The sequence below is a fragment of the Solanum dulcamara genome, chromosome 12 (genome assembly GCF_947179165.1).
Source record: "Solanum dulcamara chromosome 12, daSolDulc1.2, whole genome shotgun sequence".
In the NCBI taxonomy this organism is placed as follows: domain Eukaryota; kingdom Viridiplantae; phylum Streptophyta; class Magnoliopsida; order Solanales; family Solanaceae; genus Solanum; species Solanum dulcamara.
Genome location: NC_077248.1, coordinates 3,495,766 through 3,509,795, shown reverse-complemented (window position 1 = coordinate 3,509,795; position 14,030 = coordinate 3,495,766). Strand labels below are relative to the sequence as shown.

At 32.1% G+C, this 14,030-nt stretch overlaps 2 protein-coding genes across 2 annotated transcripts; one reads left to right on the top strand and one right to left on the bottom strand.

Annotated features, from left to right (window-relative positions):
• The first annotated feature begins 2,476 nt into the window (after nt 1–2,476).
• On the top strand, nt 2,477–4,169 carry LOC129877460 (calmodulin-7). Its single transcript, XM_055952964.1, has 2 exons — nt 2,477–2,688; nt 3,625–4,169. The coding sequence occupies exons 1-2, from the start codon at nt 2,613–2,615 to the stop codon at nt 3,996–3,998; spliced, it is 450 nt and encodes a 149-aa protein (XP_055808939.1). The 5' UTR covers nt 2,477–2,612; the 3' UTR covers nt 3,999–4,169.
• Nucleotides 4,170–4,776: 607 nt separating this feature from the next.
• Nucleotides 4,777–9,394, bottom strand: LOC129877459 (ubiquitin-conjugating enzyme E2 22). The gene is made up of 7 exons (XM_055952963.1): nt 9,247–9,394; nt 7,219–7,331; nt 6,988–7,132; nt 6,836–6,913; nt 6,224–6,336; nt 6,018–6,121; nt 4,777–5,258 (listed from the first exon to the last, which is right to left on the bottom strand). Exons 2-7 carry the CDS (start codon nt 7,219–7,221, stop codon nt 4,910–4,912), a joined length of 792 nt encoding a protein of 263 aa, XP_055808938.1. The 5' UTR covers nt 7,222–7,331; nt 9,247–9,394; the 3' UTR covers nt 4,777–4,909.
• Nucleotides 9,395–14,030: the final 4,636 nt, after the last annotated feature.

Here is a 14,030-nt window from a genome sequence, read left to right as displayed (position 1 = left end):
TGGGCATGTGATGGTGTAGAAAATTCAAGAAAAAATTAAAAACTTTAAAAAAAGAAATTCGGGTGGGGTGGGGTTTAGGAGTATATGGTGTTGTAGAAAATTTTTAAAAATAATAATTAACAATTAAAAAAAGATGGGTGGGGTTGTGGAGGGAGGGGGTATGTGGTGGTGTAGAAAATTTAGAAAAAAAAAACTATAAAAAGGGGGTCAAAAATACCCTTGATCTAAAGAGGAAAAGGGAGAGAGGCTGATGTGGCCGGCCATGTGGATATTCTTTTTCCACGTGTCACTGTCACATCATCTTTAATGGTCACCGATCTACGAGAGGAGCTGATAGATGAGTAGGCTTCCCCTTTCGATTCACGGAATGTGATCTGGGACACGATGGGAGTTTGCGTGTCTCGGTAGGAATCTCATATAGCTGTCATTGATGGATCAAATCATTCTAAAAAAGCGATATGCTTAACACAAGCTTTTCTTTTTGCCTACTCCTGAAAAAGAGCTGATTCAATAGACAAGTCGAGCAGAAGGGAAGAGCTTCCCAAATCCTACTGTCAAGTAAAAGGCTAAGAGCACTTATGTGGAAGGGTATTTGTGATCTCTTTTGATAACGACGAGAGTATATTTGATCCCAAAAATAGTTGAATGATATATTTAAACTATTCCAAATAGTTCAAGAGTAATTTTAACCCTTTTCCGTTTTTATTATAATATTGTTGGTTGCTAATCAATTTAACACAACTTTTTGTAAAAAAATTAAAAAAGGGGTTCCACTACTAAAAAAGAAACTTAAAAGGCAAAGGAGAATATATATTTTTTTCTTTTTCCAATAAATAAATAGAGTGAAAAAAATACAATCCTACGTGGTAGCCACGTATTTAAGTCAACGTAAGCATTCCGCGTAGGAAACGCGTAACCGCGTAATGGAAGAGAGAGAAAAATGGGCCTTTTTTTTTTCTTTTGCTTTTTTAATAGGGATAAAAAAAAGATTGCAATTAATATGTCATTTTTCTAAGGAAAAAAAATATGAAAAGATCTAAAGCACACGTGGCATGCAATGAGTGGTTTCTCAGATGATAGTGTGGTGACACTAATTTATACACTATTTTGTTTTCTTTATGTTTGACTTGCTCCTTAAGTTACTGTTTTACCCCTTTGGTATTATTCTTTTATTAGTATCGAGTAGTTTCTTTTTATTGATGTGTAATTTAATGTGTTGTTGAATTTATTTTTTATTTTGCTATTTCATTATCATTTTTTTTTTACAATCTTGTGTCAAATATTCGCCTTTTGAGTCAAGAGTCTTTGAAAATAAATCTATATCTTATTAAAATTTATAATCTGCATATATTTTATTTTTTTAAAATTCACTTGTGTGACTATACTTCGTTTATTATTGTTGTTGTTGATATTAATGACTTTTTTGTTGTTTCCATCCCGGTATATACCATGATGTCCAACTAATTCTAATCCATACCAACAAATCACTTTTAAAAAAATAAAACACTGTATTCTAAAGACGACTCAATTAAAAGAATAAAAGAAATATTTATAATCCTACTTACAAGATTTGATGATTCCTATAATGATGATATTCAATTTTGAAGAGATTAGAGCAGTTTGTAAGTGTTGACTTTAATGACTTGTATATCAAATAACTTTATTTTATTTCTTATTTAAGAGAAATAAAATAATGACTTCTATTTTATTTTATTTCTTATTTTATTTCTTGTTCTATATTGGTAGGAGTCAGGTCTGCGTACACTTTATCTTCCCAGACCCCACGATGTGGGATTTCACTGGATTATTGTTGTTGTAAGAAAAGATGGAAAAACTATCAAGTTGGTTTAAGAGATGCTTTTGGTACCTCTATTATAGCTTGAAAAATTATATTATAGTGATAACAACAATCTCTATATAATTAATAATGGAGCAAATTACTTTCTTAGGTTGTTATAATACCATAATGTTATTAAAAAATCTCTCAAAGAAGTTGGAATTGATTCTACTTATCTTTATTTTTTTTAATAATATACACGTTTTATATAGAATCGTAGAATGATTAACATTTCACTTCCCACTATTTCTTACTTGAATTTCATTAAATAATAAATTATTAATTTTTCTTTAAATGAAATGATCAATATATTTTGAGATTGATGCAGAATACGATTATATTATTTATTGTATCTTTTAACAAATAAGATCATTTTTATCATATCTAATCTTATATGTCACATATATACATTATAATATCCTTATTTAGCAACCCAATATTTACACTCGTATAATATTATGGATCTTATAAGTGTTTTATAAATATTAAAGTGAGGGTAAAGCTGGAAAAACGGACACATCGAAATAGATAAACCAATCACTATCCGTATATAATGTGAGGAGAGAGACAAGTCTTTACTATTTTTATTATTTATTCTTCTTTTTTTCCTAATTCATTTCTTTTTTAAAAATTTACTTTAATTATATTTACCATGAAAACTATAGTTTTTGGTATAAAAGCATCAATCTTCTCATAATTCCAAAATTCAACACAGCTGAAAAGATTTTCAAAATTCTAGAATCATCTTCTCTGTGAGTAGTAGTAGAAGAAGAAAATGGCGGATCAGCTTACCGATGATCAGATCTCTGAGTTCAAGGAGGCTTTCAGCTTGTTCGACAAGGACGGAGATGGTTCGACGCTTTTTTTTCCCTTCTCTAAATGTGTATATATTTTGTGTTTTTGATGCTTATAGCTGTATGTGGAATTTGTTTATTTCAGATCTGACGTTTGATTTGAAATTTTGAACGAACTGATTGATTTTAGGTGACAGGTTGATATATGAGAATATTCACTCAGTAAATAGAGGAAAATAGATTTTCTACCTTGTTGAAACGTTGAAAGAGAATTAGAGAATATGGAAATTATGTAGTTTGATGTTACGTTGGTGAATTGTTGTTTTTTTGTTTATTAATTAAGAATTAATTTGGTACTATGAGATCTCAGGTTCAAAAACAAGTGTTTTAGTGTTTTTTTTCTTCCTTTTTTAATGGATAGAGTTATCCAGTATCTGCACCTTTCTAAAGGTGTAGCATGTGGATTGAGAATCACCAGGTTTCAGATTTAAAAAACAAGTGATTTTTTCTGTCACGTGTAGCGTAGTGGTCAATGAAGTGTATTGAGAAAATCCTGAGGGTTTTTTTCACTTCTCAGTCTATGTATAATACAAGTGATTTCTTTTCATTTGTTCTAGGGTTGGCCGATGTGGGAGATGTGAGGTGTTTTGTGGAATTAGTAGAGGTGTGTGCAAGTTGGCTTGGACACCATGATTATAAAAAGAAAAGAGTTTCGCGGTACCTGTGTGGGTGGGATGTTTTAAACGCTAACCAAAATCTTTTTCTAAATCTGTCGTAGCTTTTGTCTGAACTGGTTGGTTTAGATGAATAATTTTGTCATTAGTTATTAGGAAAGTGTTAAAATATTTTTCAAATGTTGATATCAGTGTTAGAAATATTGTTTTGTGTTGAAATTTTGGTGGCAAATTGTAGTGAGTAGCTTTCTGATGTTATGGTCACAAAGTGTGTTTTGTTAGTTTTCGTGCAGTAAGCTAATTGTGAAGCTTTGTATAGGTTGTATCACAACTAAGGAGCTTGGGACTGTGATGAGGTCGTTGGGACAGAACCCCACTGAAGCTGAGCTCCAAGACATGATAAACGAGGTGGATGCAGATGGTAATGGAACCATCGACTTCCCAGAGTTTCTAAACCTCATGGCTAGGAAGATGAAGGATACTGACTCAGAGGAGGAGTTGAAAGAGGCATTCAGAGTTTTCGACAAGGATCAAAATGGTTTCATCTCTGCTGCTGAGCTTCGTCATGTGATGACTAACCTTGGGGAGAAGCTCACTGATGAAGAAGTTGATGAAATGATTAGGGAAGCAGATGTCGATGGTGATGGTCAAATTAACTATGAGGAGTTTGTTAAGGTCATGATGGCCAAGTAATTTCCACCATCCTCTTGTTAAAAGTTGAAGTTTAGACTTGTTAAAAATGTGAAAAAAGCCAAAAATATTTCATTGGATAGGATCTGCTTAGTATAATGTACGTCTCACCATATCGATGTATCGGACCTTGAATGACTGTAATGTTTTATTGTAAGGGTGGTGTAATCTCTACTTCTTTTCTCTCTCTCGATCTTCTTGAAGTTCGTGAACTTTCTTCGATTCTCTTGGTTGAAAAATTACTTCATTTCTTTCTCTCGAGATCTTCTTGAAGTTCGTGTACTTTCTTTGATCCTCTTAGTTGAAAAATTGCATTCTTGTACTCTTGTACATGTTAAAAATGTTTCGAGATTCTAGGTTTGTTTTAGTAACTTGCTAGCCTTCCCTCAATAGAGCCCAGTGTAATTTGTTCATCACAAAGTATATTTGTATTGTAAGGATTGACTAGTGCTAGACTGGTCTGCCAACCCTTTTATTCATCTTGGGACGACACAGCAAACACAGTTCACATAGTCTATTCTAACTTCTTTCGGAATTAGGTGTCGTTGTTCATACTTCAATAAAAGGGTAGTTTAAAACGCAAATCACCACCCACATTCACATGGATTTCGGGGAAGGGCCATCACCCCCCACATGCAAACCGCCCTGTCGCAAGTCCCAGTGATTGATTTCACAACTCATGTTACAGATCACAAGGAGATAACTTTATCGTTGCTTCAAGATTGCCTCGGTATCAAACTTTAAAACGTTCCATTTATGAACCATGAAAAAACAAGAAAGAAACAACGGAAATTATCCATTTCATTTATCAGGGCATAATAACAAATTCAATTCTGCAGGATTGTTTCTCCCATCTATCAAACAAAAGCAACAAAGAGCAAATGATTTAGTCACATAATCCATTGAAAAACAAGTTATAATCTCTTCAAGCTTTTCTTTCTCGCATCGATCTTCTTTTTGTCTGCAGGGAGTTTCACCAATCCAGCTTCCTTCTTCATGGTCAGTGATGGTGGTGCTGCTGATCCACTAACTGCTGTGTCCGCAGTTAGTGGCTGGTCCAGATTGTTTCCTCCTTTTACAATGTTAGCTGTAGGGGCTAACGGAGAAGGCTGTTGGAGAGGTGCGACTCCAGATACCAAAGTCTTCTGATCAATGTTACACAGTGAAGTATGAGTCTGGCCAACATTTAGAGCTGTCGTTGACTCGGAAATAGCTCCAGTTTTTAACTTAGTCTTTGGTTTAGCATGAATACTGGTATAAAGCCTGCATTGTTCAAACACCGAGGGAGCATTAGGCAGTCAGTCACCGAGGGAGCATTAGGCAGTCAGTCAGGAAGCGCATTCAAAGTGCTAATTTGAAACTTTAAACTACAAAGGGAAGCCTATTTTTCATCTGCAAAGGGCGGATGACGCAGGGCATAAGTTCAACTGAAACACTATATTCCCTACGACCACATAAACTATGCTAGTCAGCCAGAGTGGCTTATGTCTGTACTAAACGTAGCCATCAGATCTACGAGCAGGAATTCCAGGTTTTTACATCTACAAAGAGGAAGAGCATGAGTTGGTATACTTGGATCTTCTTTTTGGTTTTTACTAGATAGATGTATGGTCATTTCCGATTTGATCTCCAGTTTCAACCCTTTAGCATTTCTAGTCAGCCAGAGTGGCTTATGTCTGTACTAAACGTAGCCATCAGATCTACGAGCAGGAATTCCAGGTTTTTACATCTACAAAGAGGAATGAGCATGAGTTGGTATACTTGGATCTTCTTTTTGTTTTTTTACTAGATAGATGTATGGTCATTTCCAATTTGATCTCCAGTTTCAACCCTTTCGCATTTCTATGAAATCCACAAAAATAAGATACAACTTAAAGTACAACAAAACCATGTTCTCACCATAATATAATGACTGCTACATGTAGGATAATCAAGCATGCAGTACCAATTAAAATGCAACAAATCAAGCATGACAGTGCCAAATAATTATCAAGGTGGCATGAACTAGTCAGGCTAACTCACCTTGCATGTCTAGCATACTCATCATAATTATCAAGAAGCATCTTGCCAGCTTGCTCATTTAGCGCAGATTCTGGAAATGGCTCGATAAGTAAACATCTTACCACCTGTTACAAAACCATCAAAGAAAGGAAAATGTCACTTCACACTTATATATCCAGAATCCTCCAGGCAGACTCAATTTTTACTTCCAAAAAGCAGAAACTTACCATGAGAACATGCCGTAGGCCCAAGCTAGGGTTCCAATCTTTTTTCAAAGCATTGACACAAATCTCACCATTGGAAGCAATGTTGGGATGATAAATCTTGGTCAGAAAATAACCTAGAAAAAATTAATATTAATTAAGCACTCAACCATATTTGGCTTTAGCAATTGGCAATGAGAGATCCTCCCGAAAGTTGCTATGATTCTTAAGTGCAATGGCCTATGCATTGTCAAAAGTTAACTGCTCTTACAATTTTCCAAGAGTTATTGACAAAGGTCTTCCTCTTAAAGAACTAGCAATTGTAGCTTATCCCAGAGAAAAATATGCTCACAAACATAATGCCAAGAAATTTATAGATTTACATATACAGCGGGAGAGTTCATGTAGAGCCAAATTCACCCAAGAAAGCAAGGTCACTTGACCTATTTAAATGAATAGAAAATGAAACAAAGTTCCTAAAACGAAATATAAAAGGGGAAAATACAACTTAGACTCTTGAAATGTGATAGATACAGAAGAGCCCAACTGATCGAAACAAAAAAAAACAGATGCAAGTAAAAGACCAAAGCAAGTCACATTAGTAAAACTTCAAAACATTGCAATGTCGAGACAAACCTTTGGGTGGAGAATGAGGGAAATCATGTGTCAAAATCAACTTCATGCGAAATACCCCGTTCTCATAAGGAGTCCCAGCTGCAAGGTAGATAGAGCAATTAGAACAAGTGTTATGTCTCAAGAACTGAATAAATACAACAAACATAACATACCCGGGCCCTCAATATCAGCATATATGGTTGAAAAATCATCATCGTTTACACCTACTTTGATGCCCTCAGGAGGAGTTTCATCAAGATTTTTCAATTCCTTTGCCAATTGTTTTATCACGTTTGGTGGGAGATTTTCATTAGTTGCCTATGCAAAAACCCAAATTTAGGATCCAGGGAGAAGATGACATAAAGAAACCTAGTAATAGCAACACATTTAATTAGATGAAATACCATTGCCAAATATAAGTTGATGTCCTAGGAGCAGTTGGCAACTTTGCTGATGACTTATCAGAGTTTTAACTGGTAGTTTAGATGTCTAAGACAATCAAGCTTATGAAAGAATCCTGCAAAAGGGCCAAAAAAAGATCATCAGAATACAATCCTTCAAGTGTCCAACCAATCATAAGAAACAGGCAAGTAAGGAGCTGTTCAAAATGACAAGGCCATCTTCAAGAAAATTGTGTTAATCCACCAGATGCGGATAATATATCAGAGAATCACAAAATTGTCAATGGAAGTATACGTCCATAGACTACTCTTCTCCATATTAGTTCATACAATTAGACAAATGTCTAACAAAGTCTCTGATGCTCAAAGACAAAATAATATACTCGACTTTTCCAATCAGACATACAGCTCTCGTTTTCCAAATTTATACTACCTACTTGGTGCCTATCTACCCTCAGTCCCTCACAGGGTATGTGAAAGGCTGCGTACACACTACCCTCCCTGGACCCCACTGGTGGAATTACACTAGGTGTTGTTGTTATTGTTGTTGTTGTTGTTATACACTACCTACTTGGTAGCACAGAAATTTCCGGTCACCCTAGGGCATGGTTTTTTAGTTCATAAGCTCCACAGAATGCAACTCTTGATTTTCAATATTGTTCCACTTCCACTACATAAATAAAATTCCCTTCACAATCAGGACATCAAAACCATCAAATATGGTAGCTTGACTAGTTTCAGTGTAAAGTCAAATGTAAAGGCATCGCCCAGTGGTATGATTAGAAAATCCAACCATTTATAAGAGAAATGTTAGATGCCGAAGTATATTCATCCTCACTTCGTAAAAGAGTGGTCTAAAACTACTTGATCCTGAACGTCAGCAGAAAAATTGGTAGTACTGAAGCTGGCAATGTTACAAAGAAAGATTAGGCAAAGAATCTAAGCATACAGCCAAAAGATTAGTCAAGTGAACCATTGATAGCGAGAATGGGCAAATTCATATTCGATCACATGTTCCCCAATCTGGTAAATTTGGATAGCGTTAAAAACAATAAAGCTCAGAGACTGACAGAACAAACAAAACTGTTAGGATGTTTGCTGCCTAGCCCTTAACAATAGACATCCCTTAACATCAACAACACGCCATTTCATATAACTGCCCTCAAAGAAGGTGCTTTAGTTTAATAACTATCTAGTACACATTTCACTTAGCATTTATAAACATTAAGATTAAAAGAATGATTACTTCAAACAAGCAAACAGCATAACAGCAGACACTAAGAGAACTAACAGCACATACAGAGAAAGATATGTTTCGGATCCTAGCCAAAAGTTGAACACCATGGAGCCGGTAATCAAAAGGAGCAACTTTGAGCTGGAAAACTCAGGTTGAGAATATAACCCCAACAAAATTGTCTAACCATAAGACAAACTAAAACCCTAGAAATATAAAGAAGGGTGAATAGCAGTTACACATTTCAAATGCTTACTAGTATGGATGATTGAAGACTCAAAAGGATCTTGCACTTATATGAATTCATCAAAGGGGATAAATCAAAAATTGCTTTTCACAACCAAAGTCAAGACTTGATATAGACACTTCTCTATAGCCACTTTTAAAATCAAATCAAACACCCAATCTTCCTATTTACACATATCCCAATGTACCAAAACAAGCATTAAAGAATCAGTAAAACACACACAACACAAATATATTGAAAACCTAATCAGTCAAGTAAAGAGATCCTACACCTTAACAATCAAAACCCAGAACACAAGTCCAACAATGAAAGCAAAGAACTCCACATACACCAAAAAAAAAGTCACCCTTTTACAATTAACATCAGATGAAGCATCGATCTGAATTAAAACTCCAAGAAATCACAACCCCAATTATAAAAATCATATCTTTATTAGTCCCAAGTCAAGAATCAAGCACCCACAATCCAGATTGATGAAAACAGTCATCAAGATAGTTCTGTAAACAAAATTCAAGAAAGAAAAAGGAACCCCAGATGGGAAAAAAATCACCTTTAGGCCTCTATAGAGAGAGACAGAGAGAGAGATGAAAGGAACAGAAGTGGGTAAAATGGATTAGAGGAGTAAGGCGTCTATTTGCTTTCCCTTTCCTTAACTTGGAACAACACCCACAAAAATCCAGAAAGTGATGCCTTTTTAATAAATCATTTGATGAATTTTGGATTAAAGATACTGATTGATGTATATGTATATGTTGTACGTTATACACACCAACAAGAGTACAGAGAGGAAAATATAGAATATAAGGGGAAAATAATGAGAAAAATAATTAATTTTATTTTTATTTTTCAGAGAGTAAACTTGTGAAAAAGAGAAAAAAAATCAGAGTGAAAAAAAAAAAGAAAAGAGAAGTTGGAGAAAATAGAAATATATAACTTGAAATTTTATTACTGTACTATTTTGTTGTTATTATTACTTCTTTTATCGATGATAAATTGTTTTTCTTATTTCACTGCTTTTTTCATCGGTTTCTTCATCATTTTTTTCTTCTATTAGTTGTGTTTGACACATTTGAGTCGATGGTCTTTCGAAAATAGTTTATCTACCTTTACGAGGTATTAATAAAGTATATCTACATTCTACTATCTTCAGACTCCATTTAATGGAATTTCGTTGGATATATTGTTATTGTTTGAGGTTTTATTACTGTTCTGGATGATTTTATTACGATGAGGGGAGGAATTCATCTATTCATTGCATTTCTCCATCTCAGGAGAGTTGAATTTATGGAGTTCGATATGATAAAAGTAGGTTCTGATTTAAATTCATGAATAGGTTGTATTTCGCAAGATGCTCAATTAGGTCCATTATTTCAAAATTGAGATCTAGTGTATACTAAACAAATAATTTATGCAATTTCAACATCTCTTGGCCAAAGAAATCCCAAGATGGAAAAAAATCTTAGTAGAAAGAATCAGGAATATAAAGTATCGAAAATGAATGAGATTGATAATAAAAGCGTAAGGATAGAGCTCTCAATCCCCTTTTAAGAACATAATTATCTTAATTACTCGACAAATATGAAAATAATTATTATAATAGTAATTACTAATAATCTTTTTATGAATACCCTCGATTGTATTAAGGGTTTTAAAGTTAAAATTATCCAATAAATTGAAAACCGTATGACAATTATTTGTCAATTCAATAAGGATATCTAAAATAGTTGGCATGGTCACTATGTCATACTCTATTTGACAAAAATGCTTCTTATGTTCCAATTATAGGTCCATCTATGAACAAATAATTGGGTAGCTTATACTTTAATTTATTTTTTGATAAAATAATCATAACTATATTTTTATAAAGTCTTGATTGATATGAGAAAGATGCTCGAGCGTCTAATTTATACAGAGGACTTATAATAGTAGCGTAATGATATAAGTTAATAGGTGCATGATTTTTAATATTTTATTATTTCAAGTTATACTTTAGTGCACCGAACTGCCTTTTTTTTAATTATTATTTCAAGTTATATTATGTTCTTATATCACAATGTTCAAATTAATTTATATACATCTCCTCGATTAATATTCGTCTATTAGTATGATAATAATTAACTTACCGGGCCTATACCAACATTGTCAACTAAGCTTAAAGGACATATCCAAATTAAAGATATAAAATCAGATATAGTTAAGTTTATAAACATTAAAAATGAGTAATTCCAATTAACTATGATAGGAAAAGTTTTACAATCATTGAGAAAGAGAACTAAAGTCCAATTAATAATCAATAATAAGGATAAGGATATTATATTAATTAAGTCATTTGGTGGTTGATTCATACAAAAGCTAGCTGTATAAATTCCATAAAACAAATTAGAGAATATATTTATTTGAAATGAATATTACAATAAAATTTGCTAATAAAAAAAATATTATTAGAAAAAAAATATGTTCCAAAAGAAAATAAATAATATATTTATTTGAAAAAGGGTATTTTGACTCATTAAATAACAATAATAGCATTTTGGAGCAAAATATTGACGACAAGGACATTTTTGGACCAAAATATAAACGAAAGACATTTTTGTTTATTTCAAAAGTTTAAGAGCATTTTTGACCCTTTTCCATTTATTTATTGTGATATGAAAGATATTTTTTTTGATCATAATTTTTGGATATTTTGAATTTTTAACTATTTTGACTTGTATTACTTTTAGGTACTTTCTAAGTTAGTTCGATCGTGTACTCCGAATCAAGTCAAACAAATTAAAATAGAGGGAGCATAATTTAATATTATTTCCTTTTTTTATTTATAAAGAAAAGTAGGTATTTTATTTATTTAATATATTAATGAATTAAAAGGTCCGAATATTGTCGGGTTATGGGCCATACCAAACACTGTTTAGAATTCAAATTTTGCCGACACTTTTTGGGCTCAGTTATTGACCGTTTGACAGTCCTTTTCAAAAACTAGCCGTTGCCCCTGCCAGCTTTTTATTATCTTGCATTTTTTTAAAAATATTATTTTTTTGAAAAATAATATTATTATAATCTATACTACAACTAATTGTCTTGTTTTTTATTATTTAAGAAATTCTTGTCCGTGAGATAATTGTTTAGTAAATGATCATTCTTTTTATTGCTCTTGCAATTCATGGATATGTTGGAGAAAATTAAAAAATTTATGAGAAAACGTTAGACGACTATCTAAAGATTATTTTTGTGTAATCTGAAATCTTATGAGAAAATGTTAGATCATTGTTTAAAATTTTTGTAAGTTACTACAGACGTTGGAGAACAATCTAATGTATTGTTTGTAAGGTTGAACAATATATGAGTAAACATCATACCCTAATCTAATATTGTTCAAAAGGGTAATTATCCAAATGTTATATTTGTACAACTTTTAAATGATAGGATCGAAATCTAAATGGTGGTGTCTAAAAGGTTCATCAAGTTCAAATTGAATGTCTAGTCATTTATGCAGCTGTCAATGGATTCTGTGATCGAATGCCACTAGACAGAATTTTTCAGAGTACTAGAGTCGAATAGTCTATATTTTGAGTATTTTTTTAAAAATATTTAATCTTGATTTTTAGAATAACATAGTATTTATTTTCAAAATTGAAATACCCAACAAAAGCTTAGATTTGGTATTTATGAGATGAGGATAAGATCGAAGTATACAAATTCTCGTCAAATTCAATCTATGTGATTTCACTGAATATCGTTATTATTTGTATTTAGTTGTCTTATATAAGATGAGGTCTTTAAGGATTATATATTTTTTTGTGACGTGTGGTGATCGAATGAATTATTGTGTGATCTTTGATTAAAGATCTTTAACTTGAATTCCAAAATAAAGCCCTTTTGAATAGTGTAAGCATATCTTTGGACTTTTTCAATAAAATAAAAAAAGGAATAATTTATATGGCTAATTTGAAGCATCTAATCTCTTCCAAATAAATGCTAGGATTTTGTTAGTTGGTAAATAGACCATTTGACAAGAACTTTATTTCAATTCAACTATTAGTGGCATCATTTGCTTTTATTTTTTAGCCTAAAATAGGTTGATTAGGGAAATAATGAGGCATTAATCTTTAATTACATTAATCTGCATAGAGATTCCATTTTCAAATCTTTAATTTCTGGTAAATACAACCATTAACTTTTTGCATCCATATTTGGTTTCTGTTTCTAATCAAGTGTACTCATAGATTAGACAAAATCTATAGTCAAATAATAAAATTCGTCATTAATTCAATTTAGCAATAAATTGTTAGCTACGGAACTATTTAGCTATAGATTAGCGACAAATTAGACTATGGTTATATTCATGTCCAACCTACCACAACCTTCTTTTTTTATCCGACTTTTAGATCAGCCATAATTTGAAATGCTTATAATGGTAAATATTTATCCGTACACAATATTTACACTTTACCCTCCCCAGACTCCACGTTATGGAATTTCACTGGATTGTTGTAGTTGTACACAATGTTTACACTAAACTATAACCTTAACAATTTAAAATTAAAGTAATAACATAAATCTGTTAATCATGACTAAATAATATAAATGTGTGTTACGAGGCATTCTTGTCTAAATTCCAAGTAGAGAATTAAAAAATAGACATCAAACAACTTGATAAAATAAATTTATATAAGAGTAAAATTAAACTCACATTTCTTGTTGCTTATATGTACACACGATTGCAACATACATTATCGGTATTTCATATCGGATGCCATAGATTCAGAAAGAAATAGAATACTAAGAGATAAAACGATTATTTATTTTTTCTCCATTTTGTTTGTGATGTTTTGCAAATAGAGAAGGCACTTTCTACTTTATAGGGATGTTAGAATTATTATTTTTTGTTTTCTTTTAACTTGTTGAGTGATTTTTTTAGATTTTTGCAATATGTATGTTCACAAATTTTAGATTTTTGTTTCCTTGTTGAATGTAATTCCAGATTTTGTGCATAGTCTATGCCAAATTGATTCAATGGTTTTCAAAACACAGTAAAACTTCTCCACTATTATTTATTCAGATATTCTTTTGGCTATTATAGAGAATATAAGATACTATATCATAACATGACAAATTAGTCCACACAAAAAAAAACTCTGACTAAGTTATAAAAGTTGATTGTTATGGAGAGATTTGTCTCTGAATGGTGATAATTAATTTTAGATATAATTGCGTCATAAAAAGTAGTAATATCAAACAACTTGGTAAATTCAATTTCTATAAACTCATGTCACAACTTGTAAAAGATTGCATCAAAGCAAGTACTCATATATTCTTAAACTCATGGTTAATTAA

What these genes read in the sequence shown, in the direction of transcription:
- LOC129877460 (XM_055952964.1), top strand. Translation starts at nt 2,613, where the DNA reads ATGGCGGATCAGCTTACCGATGATCAGATCTCTGAGTTCAAGGAGGCT. An exon ending in GTTCGACAAGGACGGAGATG is followed by an intron (nt 2,689 to 3,624) that starts GTTCGACGCTTT and finishes AGCTTTGTATAG; the next exon opens with GTTGTATCACAACTAAGGAG.
- LOC129877459 (XM_055952963.1), bottom strand. An exon ending in CCCTCATTCTCCACCCAAAG is followed by an intron (nt 6,337 to 6,835) that starts GTTTGTCTCGAC and finishes AATTTTTTCTAG; the next exon opens with GTTATTTTCTGACCAAGATT. An exon ending in GCCTACGGCATGTTCTCATG is followed by an intron (nt 6,122 to 6,223) that starts GTAAGTTTCTGC and finishes GTTTTGTAACAG; the next exon opens with GTGGTAAGATGTTTACTTAT.